The sequence below is a fragment of the Branchiostoma belcheri genome, unplaced genomic scaffold (genome assembly GCF_001625305.1).
Source record: "Branchiostoma belcheri isolate BF01 breed outbred unplaced genomic scaffold, Haploidv18h27 scaffold73, whole genome shotgun sequence".
Taxonomy (NCBI): Eukaryota; Metazoa; Chordata; class Leptocardii; order Amphioxiformes; family Branchiostomatidae; genus Branchiostoma; species Branchiostoma belcheri.
The window spans coordinates 463,551-480,495 of record NW_017804387.1 but is presented as its reverse complement, the minus strand read 5'-3'; the positions used below and the strand labels follow the sequence as shown (position 1 = coordinate 480,495).

The following is a 16,945-nucleotide window of genomic DNA, read 5'->3' as shown; positions in this document are numbered from 1 at the left end:
CCCAAAGAGCTCAGTCATGATTCAATTGTCAAACGTTCCTTTGTCCTTTAATCTGGTAAAATGACAATGCAGGCAAACTACGCGTGGGGACGCCATGTTATGTCTTGTTTAGACATCTCATATTCTTCTACTCTCCAAGCAGAGGTTTGGGTTTTGGGGGTATTTTTAGCATGTTTTTAGGCTTTTTTTATCGGGGTTTCTCTTTTGCACTGAATTTTTTCCCCACCAAACCCGGGAAAAAAAATTCAGTGCAAAAGAGAAACCCCGATAAAAAAGCCTAACAACATGCTAAAAATACCCCCAAAACCCAAACCTTTGCTTGGAGAGTAATATTCTTCGCCTGCATCTGCTTCATTTGGAGGATTCTTACAGTACATCGCGACCAAGATAGGAGGTTTTCCGAAGTTGCAACCAAATTTACTTGGTACTTGTGTCTGTTCTTGGCATGTTAGATATCAGAAATGGTTTGAAAAGCCATGATGGTTTACATACTCATACACCTGAGTATGAAACTAACGATGTGCTACTGTATTCTCGTTTGGAAAAAAAAAACTTTAAGTGACACAAAAACTGTGTAAATTCTAAAGATACCATAATGCTGTATTTGAAATGTAGCTTGTAGAATACCAGAACAACAAGAATGAGAAACATAAAGAGAAAAAAAAAGCATTTGTTTCACCGGAAATGTAACAATAGATATTTGTAGCATGTATGTCCAAGCCAGACAACACAATACACATCGCCATATCAGTGGCTTTTCGTCTCGCTTTAGGAAAAGTCATTCGGGATAATATAAATTACACTGAATACTAGTCACATATTGGTTCACCTACACAGCTCAGAATTACCCAAATCCCCCTCCACACACACAAAAACACACAATGTCACAAAATCACCCTGGCGATGGATTTCATGTGAAATGTGTTTATCCAAGAAATAACCCCCCCCCCCCATTGTCTAGAAGGTTTTCCCCTCTGTCAGGAGCGGGATGGGAGGGAAGTGTTCATTTTCAACATTTGTTTCAGCAGGGAAGTTTAAACTTCCTTGTTTGGATCAAGCAGGTTTAAAAGAGAAAACTTCCTCGTTTGGACCAACTCCTTGTTTGGATGAATAATGGCTTGGTCCAACGCTGCCCTCTATGCATAATTAAAAATAATTGCACATAATTACCTCCAATGAGGGTGCTAAAGACAACAAATCTATTGACAGATAATCAGCTGTCAAGTTGATTGATAGTGCTGGATTAGCTAGGGCTAGAAAAATTACAGAATTCAAACATCTAAACTTTAAAGCTTGAGACCCCACCTTTCCACACTACGCACAAAGTTGATATTAGGTGCAAACAAAGCGCGACGAGTTGGTGTATATGAATCGGTTTTCGGAAAACTCATTTAATCAACACATACTTGGCTACGAATCGATAATGTCATGGCTGCCCCCTAAAATTCTGTCAAAACGAACAAGATTTTGATATTTCTTTACATTCAAAAAGTATTCTTATTTTCTGAAAACCGATTCTTATATTACACAACTGCCCCCATATCCTCTACAAATTTCAGTATTCCTGGCCGTCGGGAAAGGTGGGGTCTCAGCCCATCTTTGTAAAATCGAATACCACATTTCCTAATCAATTATGAAAATATTATGTAGATTTTCTAGACTTATTCAGCATTTTTGAAATGAAAGATGTATTGTCTAACTGTCTACCAAATTTCATGTTGTTTTGTTGCTGCAAAGTCGAGATATTTACGATTTCCCTGGCAGCACTGTATTATGTGTATTACCCCTATTCATCTCGGCACCAGGCCTTACGGTACCAGAGAAGGGGGTATGCTTTGTCATGGTGGCATGACAGCTGGCATGCGGAGAAAACGATTATCTTGTCAACAGCCAGTCATCAGACAATCTCATGATCACTTCGTCTCGATTTATTCGATTCTCTGAGATCTAGAGTACCTTCCATCTAACGTAATTTCAGGGCGGCAAAAAAATTCTCGATGAGGAAATCTGTCTGATATTGACATTTACTGCCGTTTCTCAACATATTTCGTCATTATTTCATACTTGAGGCGTTTGACACGAAAGCTAGGTGAGGTGTCTCTTTTTTGGGGTACCGACCATAAATAGCTTGAACCATGCACCATACGATATAAAACTAGCAACCGTTTTCAGTCAGTGACATCGCATTTTTGCCTCGGAGATGTGGGACAAGATTGAATCAACAAAACAATGGCCAGAAAATCGAGTTTTAATTTTTAATTTTGCGCCATTGAACATTTTCACTGCCCGTAATTCACGACGTTGTCCAGACGTCATGTCGATCCGCTGTTTGCGACACCAACGAGTGACAAATGGTCCTGGATAAGCCGAAGTCAAAACAGAAATGTCTGAGGTCGGTCTGTTGTCCTAACCCCACCGAGAGAGTCACAATAAATCCTGAAAAGTAGGTCGGTCAGAGACGTTTCCATGCCATCAACACACCTACCGTTAAACATGCCTATTTATACCTCCATTAAAAATGGAGGTATTGTTTTTGGTGTGTCTGTTTGTCTGTCTGTCTGTGTGTCTGTCTGTGTTTCCGCAACTTTGTGGTCAGCATAACTTATCTGTCTGTCTGTCTGTCTGTGTGTCTGTCTGTGTTTCCGCAACTTTGTGGTCAGCATAACTTCAGAACGCCTTTATGGATTATGATGATATTTGGTATTAGTAAGACAAACGTCAAGGTCAAATATGGGCTTCCTGGTGGATGACCTTGGTACTGCAGCAGAACTTCCGGTTTTTGTATCTTTTGTCCTGAACATGCTATGGTCTTGATGTTTTGGTGACAGATTGCTTTTCCTGTCAGGAATAAGTGATGTGAGTTTGGTCCCCCTAGCAGCTTGTTCTGGAACTGCAGGGCACTTTCTGGCGAAATGTTTAAAAGCCAATAAGTCCAGATAGGAACAACATATTTTCATAATTTTTGGTGTGTAGGTAGCTGAAAGAGAGAGATACATGATTAAATGCAAATTATGCAAATGAGGACTTTATTTGCATAATTAATGAGGAAATTCTATGATTACAGTGTTTTACATTATACTACTTTCATACATGTAATGTATATAACCTATGGCAGGCAGAACATCAACAGATACTAATTATGCAAATGATGACCTAATTTGCATAATTTATGAAAAAATTCTATGATTTCTTAATGGTGAATAATGGGAATGTCATACTTGGGACATCTGTAAGTTAATCAAAAGTTAACATACATCACGATGCATATATCATGTTAATGCGGAGGTAATTTGCATAATTAAAGAGGAAATTTACATTTACATATCAAGCCCATATTTCATGGAGGTATGAAATCTCGGAATTCTTGTTTTTATTGAAACATATAGTGACGTGGTGGTGACACACTTATATTCATGTCGCCACCAGACAATACGCAATACATAAGACAAACAAAGCAAGAATTAACATATAAAAATTAAATACAATGATTAATCAATGAACAAGTGAAACAAATATATAAATACTAACACGACTGATCATGATATTACACAAAGCGATTGGATTCTAGCAAAAATGTCTGTAGATGTAGTAATATTTGAATATTGTACGTTGTTAAAAGAAAAGAAGAACCTCTTAAAAGTAAATGTACCAAAATATCATCTGAAAGATCATCCATGTCAGTAATAAAGCCAATCGGTGTTTTCAAGCTGCCAAAAAGGGGCAAGTATAGCAAAAAATGACTAATGTTTTCACATGGTTGACCACAGCTGGACTTGAAACTAAATTACGAGAGAATAAGCGTTGGTGTAGACTTTGTGTACCGAGGCGAAAACGTGTAGGTAAATGCACAGGAGTAGCGGGGACCGGAGCTGAGTACTTCACCTCAGCCAATGCGAGCTGTTCATTTACTGTGGTTATATCCACACAGCGTGAGACTTCGCCCTCGGGAAGACTATAAATCCCCTCTGTGGGCGGGGCTAGAGATATACACAGAAACCTCGCCCCGCTCACGGGTACATGTACCACACACACACGGACGTGTGCAAGGCACAGCACTATCTGACATAGCTCAGTGATGAGTAATGGCAGGGAAACACACACACAGTAAACAGACGATTTATCAAGAGGTACTGCTCATACTTCTACAGACTCCAGAGTCAACAATATCGCACTTTCACACTCCTTAAGTGCACGAAATTAAGTGCCGCTCGCTTGATTGTATAAGCAACCCTTATAAGCATGCGGGTGTAGCGGAGAGGAAAGCCCCCGTGTGAAAGGGGCATGGTTTTAAAGAAAGATTAATGTAGTTTCTGACCCAATCCCCTCGACATGCCTATGGCTTTAAAGTTACAAGAGAGGTGAGGGTAGAAGTGGAATATCAGCAACGTATTAGAAAACGTTTCGTTTGTCCCAAAATATGTCACCTAAAATAAGGATTTGTACACATGTATGTTCTTACTGTGGTTTGAAATAGTCATAATGACTATACCTGAGAGACAATCATCTGTCAAAGTAAATCCAGCGGGCAGAACAGACGAGTTACACAGTGATGGTATGACACAGTCCGTGGTGCTGATTTGCCTTCACAGGCAATGACGTCAATCAATGCTGTTGGTACCCTGTGTCCACGCCAAGAAACCGTTAAACCAGATCTCACCGCCACCGCTGCACAAACAATATTCTTACTGCTTTTTCTGTAAAGGGCTTTTTGGAAAGATCAAAGCAATAGAACCGTGCATTCACAGTGTGCGAGGCACTGAAAGGTTCAGGTTGCCACACTGACGGACAAGACCTTGTCAGAAACAGGTCGGGCTGACCTCGACACCCAAGTCTTGTCAAACAAACTGCCATTTAGAGGGAGTGTTGACGTCAGATGTGAACCATCAGCGTGGCGCGAGACACACGCGGCCGTCTGAGGGGCACATCTCTCGCCTGTCTGCTGTTTCCTCACCAGTCATGTAAACTCTGGACACATGGGGGGGGGGGCAGGGAAGCGAGATTTACCGGGCGTTTGTTCTGTCCGATTAGCGATTCCTAAAAACTAACATCCTAGCAGATCTCTTGGTGACTGCCATACAGTATCAAATTGGCACGACAGCATCAAATTGGATAGGCAGTGTCCAACGCACCACAAAGCCCCAAAGAAAGGCCCAGAAACACGCCCACAATAAGCCGAAGCCTAAAAATGCTGTAAACAGAGAGAGAGAGAGAGAGAGAGAGAGAGAGAGAGGAGGAGAGAGAGAGAGGAGGAGGAGAGAGAGAGAGGGAGGGAGAGAGAGAGAGAGGGAGGGAGAGAGAGAGAGAGAGAGAGAGAGAGAGAGAGGATAGAGAGAGGAGAGAGAGAGAGAGTACATGCCTAAAATCTCCCAGATCGTTGTTCACCAAATCGTCAGCTTTCATACGGACCTGGGTGGACTATCAGATTCAATACCACAGACTTCCCTTCACTCACTGCTGATTCTCGGAATGGATGAATTAATATACATGGATAACACAGCAGGAACAAAACTTGAACGGTCGGCTTGCTATAGCTAGATGCTGTGCCATATACATGTAGTAATACAGTCCGCAACGATGCAGAGATGCAAAGGTGTTAAATTGAGTTGGGCGTAAGTAATTACTTTAATATTTGAAACCCAAACAAAATCGCTCCAAACCAACGAGGCGGAAATGTGGAGAAAGGCTAGATTTACTTTCATTCAAAACTATTAATGTCCTCAGAGAAGGTGTCTACCGGTTTTCCAGTTGATGAGGGACCAAAGATAATAAACCCGGCACGCCGACACGCGACAGGCGTACAGGGGTTGTGTAGAGAGGCCGGAGACGGAGCCAAAACTCTCCACGCCACCTGCTTCTGTGCGCGCAGTAATCACACATGAAGACACAACAACCTGACGCTGATGTTCTCCATGGGCGAATTACCGACCTGCCAATTAACTCGTTTACACGTCTTCTTCCGCCGCTGCCAGTGTAGGCCCCACAATAGTCCCGGAGTTATCCTTCTTTCAATTTTATAACAACTAAGGCCTAGTGAGAGGCGCATATCGCCCTTTTCTTTCGAAATATATCTAACTCTGAAAGACAAACATGTATCAGATAACAACCGACTAAGTTTATATTAGTCTTGGGGAAAAATGTTGTGTTTCCTGTTTCCCGACCGACCCTAGACTTTTTTGGGGGGTGGACCCCTGCAAGGGACATAATTTTTTGAGCTGATCAAACTTTTCTGGCTCCATGATCTGACACTTGAGTGATAAAACGCTGTACAATTGGTTTTCTAACATTGACATTGACAATATAAGTGCGAGGTTTACTTTGTTAAACTGTATTGTGTAAGTTGGACCCCTATATAGATATCACTGAAGTCTAAAAAGAAAAAAAAAGATACATTGTACTCCCTATCTACCGACCCTATTTTTTCAGGACTGAAACAGGAAATACAGCATTTATTCCTAGGCCTTATAAGAAATATCAATAAGGACTAAAGATTACAAAATACCCCCCCCCCCTAAAAAAAGTATCAAGATTTCCAAACAAAATGACAGGCGACTTTGGGTCCTACCTTCCAACCCACAGAAGTCCGCGTGTTCTCCCTGGTACACAGGCGGGGAGGCAGGCGGGGAGGCAGGCAGGCAGGCCGGTCATCTCTGGGCAGAGCAGACCGCTTGTAGATGAGATGAGGATGTTTCTCCTCGCCGGTGACGTTGTGTCCGCGGACTGGCTCGATGAAATAGTCGTCCGTCCCTGTCCTGATCAGCCCTCTCTGGAAAATGAAGAAGAAAACACTCCGCTACTAGGAAACACTAACTCGATCTGTGTTTGAATCTGTCAGTAGTAGCCGATATAACTGTTCCTCTGCGTAACACACCAGCTTCGCAGGCACGCGGCGGCAGCTACTCCAAGCATAGGTTGATGGTGGAAGATCGTTTTGCATTTTATACGTGGTCCGTTTTTTGTCTCTTGGTGGTGGTAGAGAAAAAAACCCGACCATATATAAAAAGCAAACGATCTTCCACCATCAACCTCTGCTTGAATAGTGGCAGCTGACTACTTAGTATATTGCACCGAAAGCCTTTCGGCGTAACACACCAGCTTAAAAATCTCTGGTATAAGTACCTAGCCTTTGAACATCTAACTCTAAATATTGTTCTAAGCTATATCTGATGATGCAGGTAAATAGGAATAGGCATAAACAGCCACGTGGTAGAGCTAGTGGTGCAGTCCTTTCTTGTATCTATATTACTTTTCAGATGCACCATGTAGTGGACAAGTCTTTCTGCTGATGTGGTCAAGTGCTGTGTAGACGTAAAAATATACCAGAGAATTCTTTTTGTTTCCTGACTAATCCTTTAGTTTTGGGTTAAAATCTAACCAAGGAACAAACATTACTATTAAACTTCTAAAATCTCATACATTCGTCGACAAATTTGTTATTTGTGTTGATTAATTAGTTTTGCAATGTGTTATGCAATGTACCTTGTAGATTGGTTCGGCTCATGATCAAATCAACCTTTTACGGTAAGTGGATGGAGCTGGATAGCTAGCATAGGTAACTGAGATAGGTAAGGGGACGGTTGGGATCATAAGGCTGTCCTGTTTTAGGGTATTGTTATAACTTAGGACTGAGGTTGACATGTTGCAGGCCCAGCCTCAAGGGTGTTCTTATAATACCCTACCTTGTGGCCTGTTGTTTTCATTCTCACAGAACACCTCTCTGCAGTTTTCTACAGTCTTACCCCCCCCCCCAATCTAATTTTGTGAGGCAGGGCGAGCCTTGATGTAAGAAATGACACGACATGTGTGGTAAAACCCTCAGACAACAGGGGTGGGTCACCTGTCACCATGTCTTGTCCTGAGGGATGACAGACTACTGGGTACGTCTTGTATGGCGCAGCGCCAAGGATAACCCCGGCCGTCCTGCGGGTCACGTCCCGGGGCGCGCTGGCTTCACGAGCAGGTTAGTTACTGGCCGGGGCGCGCTCGCGTAAAATGTAACTTCAGGCTGACAAACTGGATTTTCTAAGTCAATTTTCTGGGCATTCTTTAAATGTAAGTTGAATCAATCCTATCCCATAGCATACTGGTATCTGTGAGGCAAAAATGCGATGTCACTGACGGAAAACGGTTGCCGCTGTTTTGTATTGTATACTGGTTCTGGTTTAATTTGTAAGGACGGTACAAAAAAATTAAAGGGAATACTTACGTAGCTTGTTTTGGGGCTATTTCAAACGCTTCAAGTAAGAAACATTGACCAAATGTGTTACGAAAAGTCAATATCAGACAGATTTTTCTATTCCATTATATTTTATGTTTTGCCGCCCTGAAGTTGTATTGTATGTTTCTAAATATCAAATCTGTGGTAACTTTGGAGAGTACACACATGCAGAATAATACCATGTCAGAAAACACGTCACCCCCTTTCTCTGTCTCACTCCAAACTGGCTGTTACTTCGGAAGCACACGTGGCAGAGTGGTCCGGGGACAAGACATGTTTCATTTAAGGCGATATTGGCCTTGGCCGCTGCCAAGTGTGCCAACAGTGTATAGTCTGGAACGTCCACACATGGCCTGCCGCCAACACAAAGTCTGGGCTTACCACAGCCACCCTAGGTGTGCGCGATGACATCACCCGGAAGGGATAGAACAGACCCACAGGAAAAGTGAGGAAAGATATGCCGGAAAGCTTTGTCGTCCAGCTTGATTCTTTGACTCACCACATTGAACTGCATGCTCTCTCCCCGCGCATTACGAACATACGGCTCACTAGCAGATTTCTCGGATACCATATTGGGGTCTCACAGGTGTAAACAGAGAACGTACAACTTCTTAACGTGGACCTCTCACCGACTTGGCACTGAGCTACGTGCACGTGAACTAGGACTGACCATGTGGCAAGTGACATTTGGGCGCGTTGACAGAATGACAAATCAGAAGTCCATCTCACCTACCGTCTAATGCTAACCCCAATCGGTCTGTAGGTTCACAGGACGCTAACGCACATGTACACGCGCGATGGACACGCATGTATGTAGATAAGTTCACAATGTTAACGTTGCTGTTGTCAACGTAACGACCAATAAACGCCGTTCTTTTGGAAGAAACCTCGTGTACAATGGCAAGACTTACATGTTAGAAGGTACAAGTAGAGAGTTCGTTTCGTCCCGCCTTCGTTTATAAAACTGTCTTTGTAAGGACAAGACAGAGAGAGAGAGTTCTGGTCACCTTTTACGGGTCATTGGATGACAGTGGTACTAACAAACCTGACATGTGTTTTTACCAGCTGCGGGCGGGGGGCTGGAAAAGATAGCAAGGAATATGGTCAGTCTGGGTCATTGACCGCAGTGAAAAGTGGGGACGAAACTAGTGAAGAGTTTGACCGCCGCTGCATTCTGGTTCACACGTAGTTTCAGTCATCATGTACCGGGCCGTGTGGGACAGCTGCCAGGGAACGAACATGCTCATTACATCCGGCCTTTCATCGGGACACCTGAAACCGCCGGGACCCTCTCCTCTCTACCCCGCTCTGAAAGATGACTGCTCCCGTCCGGAACACGGCCATTCATCGGAAATAGAGATGTCTCTGAACTCAAGGTTAAAGGCATTCAATGCAACTTCAGGGCGGCAAAACTGGATTCTCAAAGTCAATTTCATTCCGGTCATTCTTTTAATTAACCAATTAATCCTATCTAATAGCGTATCTGGCGGAAATGGTTGTTGTATCATAGGCTGGTTCTAGCTATTATCTTTATATGAGCGGTACCCAAAAAATAAAGGGACTTCTCACCTAGATTGTTTTGGAGCTAAATGTTGTATTTCAAATGTTTCAAGTATGAAATGATGACGAACATGTGCTAAGAAATTCGTAAATATATAATATAATATCATATGCCAGTACTTAAATGTCAATATCAGACAGATTTCCCCATCCACATCTAGAATATCTTATATTTTGCCGATTTGAAATGACTTTGGATTCCTTTAACGCAAATGTGGAGCTGCTTCAATGTAACACAGCTGACACTATTTATAGTGCTTATTGGTGAGCAAATACCAGATCGTGAAGGACAGCAGGTTGGAGGTATAAACCATACCCCACACCATGACAGGATAGCATTCTTGACTGTTTTGATACAGTGATCTAAAGACGAACATGCGGAACAAACGAGGTTCGGATGTTTTGACGTTCCGCTATTCAAAACGAGAAAGGACTACAGGGGAGGGCAGGGAGAAAGTTGTCTCCTATCGACCGGACGGAGAAATCCACAACAGGAAGAAATGCCGTTATTTACAGTAAACAGAGCCTGACGGGAGGCCGAGATTGTGTTCAATGTGATCAATCGGTTTCTGCACGAACCAGTTATCATGAGAGAAGTTTGGCAGTGCTACTGTAGCACAGGCTTGTTGTATTGTTGTTGGATCACTTGTTGAAGAAAATTCTTCAACTGCACCGGCCGGAAGCTGAACCATGGACCTCGTCACGTGTACGTGAGGAGCCGAACGCTCCTTTGTCGGTTCTGTGGCAGAAATATGGCTTGTTTCACTCGACTGCGTCACCTGAAGGAAAAGGTCGTCACCTGGAGTAGTTGTAACTTTGCTATCAGGACATGGCCGTCCTTGAACACGTCCACAGACGGTTCTCGGTAAAGTTGACGGTAAGAAATATGCGCTCCCGTGCTCTCAAGTCTCACTTTGAAGCCTTGAACATGTTTCTTTAGCTCTACGCCAAGTGAGTGAGATTACCTGGTAGACAGCCGGGGTGTAGCGTTACGTGCTTGGCAGCGGGATTTACAGTTTGAAAGGCTTGTACTTCGACTGAAGCCAAACTTTTCATGTCCAGCCCTCAGAGACCAGACGTACGTACAGACTTGTCTGATCGCTAGTGTAGAACAAAAGGACGGCCAGGCGATACCAAGTCCACGGCGGTGGTAGCCTGGGTGCCATCCTCCGTAGTTTCCGCCCGCTCCACCCAGGCTACGGCAGATGGGAGGTGCGGCGTAACTTTGGTTAGCAATGAACTAGCCTCAATAGGACGACATGTACGCTGACATTTACAGGAAGGAAATAGTATATGATTCACGAAAATATTTAACGTTACGTGTACAAAAAATGCCATAAACTGACTAGTATTAGTAAATATTTGAAGATTGAAAGATGGGCAAAACCACTTCCATCGCCTAAAGTGGAGGAGCATAGTCACCTTGGCAATGGTCCTGGTCCCACAGGATGAGGTATATGCAAATACGACACTTCACGGGAAGGAAATGTCAACAACCTTATTCACAAACATTTTACAATGGTGCCAAATCAGATTTGACTGTGAACTACAATACCCTTCCTTCAAATCAAGAGAAGTCCAATCCTACTGCAGGCTATGAACAGCCTCTACCTCAGCTAGTGTCAGGCTTCGGGAAGTGGCTGGAAAGAGTAGAAAATGGCCAAATAGTTTTGGGAGCGGCAAACTGCTCTTTATATGTAGCGCGGCATATCATCTATTTGGCCAACTTCTACTCTTTCCACAACCGCTTCCTGAAGCCTGGTAGAGGCTAGGCTATGAAGCGCGCGCGCCCCACAGCATCTACACCCCTGCGCCACACCTCTGGTCTCACTCTATGGTGGATGGTGATTGTGGTCTGCGTTCAATCTGAGCTGCATTCCGACATCAAGACAAGCTCACGGCCAACTAGAAGAACTCACGGTAAAACCGTCCCCAACCTTCCTTAATGCTCCGCCCCTCGCTCCCACCTCTAACCCTCCCCGGGAAGCTGTCCTCCCTAAACATGCAGAACAACCGTCAACATGGGCCCGACCACGCCAGGAATTCCCCCAGCCAAACAGAATTATCGCAGCGAGAAATCTCCGCAGACACCGACACCAGTTGACCCGCCACAGGTGACCTGGCTAAAGGGAACAACAACACAAAGGCCTCGTAAGGTTAACGATTAATGTATCTCCGAGAGATCCAGCCAATTTGTTCCCGGGGATCCCTGTCCTTGACTTCCGTGTTTTATAATAATAGGACAGAGTCTGACCGCTGTATTTTTTTACGGGTGATAAGCACGAGGGCTATCTGGACAGAGTGAAAGACGGTACAGAAATATTTTGCTCTAATGAACGTGGAAAAACAGCTGCGCCTGGCGGTGCTGAAGGGTCCTGTCTGGGGCTTTGGTCTTGAGATCGTCTCGCTTGATTCTTTCTTCCCACGTGACACAACAAACCACAACTTCCCCCTACTTTCTCCGTGTTCTAGGGAAAAGAATTTATCATGATCGATCAGGGCGAATATTTTTCTAGGTTAATCCGTCGTTGACATATTCCGACAGCTATGCGATTTTAACCCTAGTCGCTGGCTTTGTCGGGTATACATTTAATACCGAATTACTATCAGTCGCTAATCTTCCTACAGCTCTGTCAATCCTACCGAGATATTTTATCCGGAGGATTCCTAACACAGGATACCCAGCTTATCCCTTAGGGACCGCTCACAGCACCACATATTTATTTCGGAATATCATACCTCTATTTTCATTCAAAACATTGTGGTTATATCAAGCATGGAGATCTTGTGGGAAATATAATCATGATGACTTAATGTCTGCCCATCTCCACACGGCAGTATGCAGCCATGTGAGCATTTAAACGCTTTTAACGATTATGGACTGAAGGGTAAACTGTCTACTTTGCTATTTATATAGAGCATGGCGAGCGGTGATCAAGAGGGCGGAGCAGGAGGGCCCTGTTCTATTTCCAGACGGACTAATTCCAGCGGCCGCTCCAGAAGAAATGAAAGGAAAGGAAAGGGAGACGAGTTGACTCGTCCGTTACGTTCCTGATACACATTGGGGGAAGGGAGGAAAGTCCGTCCGGGGCTAATATATCCCGTGACGCCCTTTAGAACTTACTTTAGAAAGGGCTACAAGAGCTCTGGGCGTAACGTCACCTCCTCACCTGATGTAGACCATATGGAGCGCGTCTAATTTGTTTGATACGAGGTAACGAGCGCACGACAGGAGGAGGACAGCTTTTCACAGCTCGGCCGCTCGAGACCCGCACAGCCCCGAGGTAGGCAGGTCAGGACCCCGCGATAAATTTACCAGGAGTGTGTCTGTCTCGGTCTCCAAGAAAAAAAGTAGACGCAAGGATATTTTCCTGTTACTACGAATTTTCTTCTCTTTTCTTTATAAAAACAGACCGGACTTCAATAGGGGGCGGGTCTACAAGGGAAGGGCTCTCAAAAATGTCAGGCGTTTTAGCTAACAATAACATGGCATTGTACACCTTAACCCGGGATACATTCTACATTCCTGCAAAATATGCCACTCCCTGGACATTGTTTTGGATATCCTAAAAGGAAAGAATCTAAATTATCCTGAAGAGTCGTCAACAAGAAACACAACATACCAATCCGCTGCAAGTGCTGATGGCCACGGATGAGTGTCTCGCTGTGGGGACGGTACCCACGAAGTGGCAGGGGTTGGCGGGGCCGCGGGAGATGGCCGCCCGTGAAACGTTCCCCCGATGTCGTTCCAGGACGTACCCGGGGGCCAACAGGGCCGAGTTCAGCCGGAGATCAAGATGCAAGTCAACCCCGTCCACGGTGACCTTGTAGTGCAGCCCGCCGGCTTGAGGGGAGGAGGGGCGCCCTTGGTCGTCTGCACCCCGCCGGCGGAGGTGGTGCTGATGTTCGCTGTGCACGACACGGTGCGATATGAACTCTCCGTCTGGAGAAACTCTCGTGGGGTGCACGACGTCGTAACTACTGAGGCCGTCGGCGAAAGTTGCTGAAAAGTGAAAGTCAAAATATAACACAGATGTCGGAAATGATTTGGGGTTGGTGCAGACTAAGAGAGGAATGCAGACTCAAAATACAACGAGCCCAAAGCGTTTAGTGCTAAATTTGCCAGATGACGATTGACAAGGGTGTTTTTAGCGACGGCATAGACAACACGGACGCAAAACCCTGTAACACACTGTCGGTATGAAACATCGAGTACTCGTAACATGAAAGGACATGATAATATATATTGCATGGATTGCTTACCTTGCTTCTCGTCCGGAAAATGGAATGGTCTCTTTCCAGGGCCGTCCAGCCCGTATCCAGTACATGTTTTTGCAGCAATTAGCAGCAGTAGGCATAATACAGCCAGGACACCAGTCAAACGTCTATGCATCTTCGGTAAAAGTCGTACAGCTCTCTGTAACGTGAAGGATAAAATGTCCTAGGTGTGTTGTCGGTACCTAGCCTGCCCTCCCTCGTCCTGCTCCACTGCTCGTACCTCTTTCTTTCCGCGGCTGACAGTGGCAGCCCTACTGGACAGGCAGGCAGGCGGTGGCAGATTGTCGGAACTGTGACCGGCGATCCGGCAGTTTTGTATTTAGTGCCACGACGCCTGCCCTGCAGAGACTCGGTAACAAACCCCGTCATGCCTACAATCCGAGCTTCCCATTGGCTACGCGGAAGTACGTCGCCGCTTCCGATTGGCCCAGTACTCGTGTTCTCTTCCTCCCCCTGGCGACCCGCCAAAACTCGAAGACGTAGAACGTCAGAGAGAACCTTGGAGGGTCCGGACGTGGTTGACGCATGATGTGAAACCTATCTGGCTCGTGCAACGAGACTCCAGAATGTGTTAGGTGTACAGTTACATGGTGTACAGCTATCTCTTCAGCCTAACAGTGTATCAGGTGTTCACAGTGTGGCTACAGAACAAATCAGGTTACTTTCTTTTCCAGCTAAAACTATGATGGCTCGACCGTGACATACATGTGTGTACGTGTTAAAATCTCCGAGGTGTGCACGGCGTTGGTGGATAATTTCTCCATGTAAATACTCCCACCATAAGTTGATCCACAATTAGTATACATAGTTGCTATTCTTCCTGTGGTCCTACATTTATACAACACTACATGACCACAGGAAAATGACATATACAACGTATAGACACATTGCCAGTTAACAATGAACAAGTAATATACGAGACAACTAAACATGATTATTGTTCTCTTACAACTTCAGATTATTCCAGGTGTTAGACATTCTGTACAGAAAACGTTTTTCCTGAACAAGTGTTCTCGGTTTCGGAAAACGGATGGTTCGTGATTTCGATGATCTGGTTTGAAATCCATGTGATTGTAATCTGTTTATATGGAGAAAGGGATTGTCTTTCTCTCATTATTCTACTGAAAGTTCAATGATTATTGGCACGTGAGTTACGCCTTCAACTAGACACATAAAAGGCTACGTCTTCCCTCTGACGTACCTGAGTGCCATCTTGGTTAGTGTACGTCCGTTCCGAATAGTCACTACCCGAGCGGACGCAAAGTAACAAGGATGACAACTCGGCTGATAGGAAATGAGAAACAAAGGGGAAAGAACCTTGATAATCACCCGCCAGCTGCCATCTTATCAACCAGACCTGGTCACTTTGCCAAATCTGTTAACCTTGGCTTTGATCTGAAGTCCTTTACATGTCCGTGCCAACGTCAACTCACACGTCCGGGACACGGTTAGGTGTGGCACGGTGCCCGGGGAACACGGGTTTGCGTCACGTGCACTCCCAGTAGTTAATGATTGATAATAATAACATTTATTGTACATTCATGCCCTACCGGGCTAAGTACAGGCGAACAGATGAGAAATAGGTAATATACATGTTTGTTGTACAAACAGCTCTAAATCTACTCTAATACAGAAGTTCGGCTTTTTCTCGTTTCTTTGTGATGTTAAAAATATAATTTGAAATGGGTTTGTATAATACAGAATGATCAAAGCGCATAAGAAAGATATTTTTTTCAATATTAGGCAAGTATTGGAAGTATGGAAACGTACTTGTAATATATCTAAAAAGATAATTTCTTTCATTACTATATAAACTACAATCAATAACAAAGTGGGCTTCGTCTTCTACTTTGTTTGAGCTACAATATTGGCACATCCTTTGTTCCAGAGGTGTGCGGTTGTGCCTTCCTGTTTCGATGCTGAGTTTATGACAGCTGATTCGTAGTTTGGTGATGGTGGTTCTTTGACTTCCGTTTGGGATTTTAAGATAATGTTCTTCATTATAAGTAGATTTGAATAGTCTGTACGAGCGCAGTTTGTTCTTAGCGTTTTTGGATTTGTTGTCATTATGAATTTCGCGTAGGAATTTTTGGAAGTAAATGTCTTTCAGACGTTGGTGAATGGAGAAGATGGTTGCGTGCACTTTTGAAGCAATTGATAGGGGAGAATGCCAAACAAAGGCATAACCGCATTCCTCTAAAGATTTCCGTACACCAGATGCCCAACATTTACTACCTAATCTATCTAATTCTAACTGACATAAGAGTGCGTTGGCATTGAGACTCCCAGGTGGTACATTTAGGCATATTCTGATGAAATGTTAAATATAACAACTTTTTGTTGCGGAAAACACGGAGAGGTAGCAGCTCCTGAACGAGGTCGACGAGATTGTCACATAATAAACAATTTTACTACTAAAATCAAAGAACCCACATATTATAGAAGAAGTGGGTAAATTCGTCTTACATAACACTGTTATTGATAAACTGGTGATCAAGGGCCTCAGACCTGAGCTGGTGCCGTGGGTCTGCAGCTTTATTTCCGGGAGGAAACAGTGTGTACGCTACCGCCAATCGCTTTCAAACTGGGAAACCTTGTAGCGCAGGGGACCCTCCTAGGTCCCATTCTGTTTTAAACACTCATTGATGACGCTGCCAACGACTCTCCGTGCCCTGTCTGGAAGTACGTTGACGACATGAACTTACTAGAGACAAGAACTTTAAGCCAACCTTCCATGTTACAACATGCCCTCGACGATCTGAACCTATGGACACATCGTAACCACATGCTGCTGAATGGAGGAAAATGTCTAACCATGCATGTGACCTTCATCAAAACCCACCTCCGCCACCCCCTTTCGCTAATCAATGAGACGGAGCTAGCTGTCGTCCC

At 44.3% G+C, this 16,945-nt stretch overlaps 1 protein-coding gene across 1 annotated transcript in view; it reads right to left on the bottom strand.

The window, feature by feature from the left end:
* Positions 1–14,294, bottom strand: part of LOC109485153 (A disintegrin and metalloproteinase with thrombospondin motifs 12-like) — a 45,647-nt gene extending 31,353 nt beyond the window's left edge. The window contains 4 exon segments of the mRNA XM_019788590.1: positions 6,563–6,635; positions 6,638–6,763; positions 13,399–13,778; positions 14,039–14,294. Coding sequence (XP_019644149.1) covers positions 6,563–6,635; positions 6,638–6,763; positions 13,399–13,778; positions 14,039–14,168 — 709 coding nt within the window. The 5' untranslated portion in view covers positions 14,169–14,294.
* Positions 14,295–16,945: the final 2,651 nt, after the last annotated feature.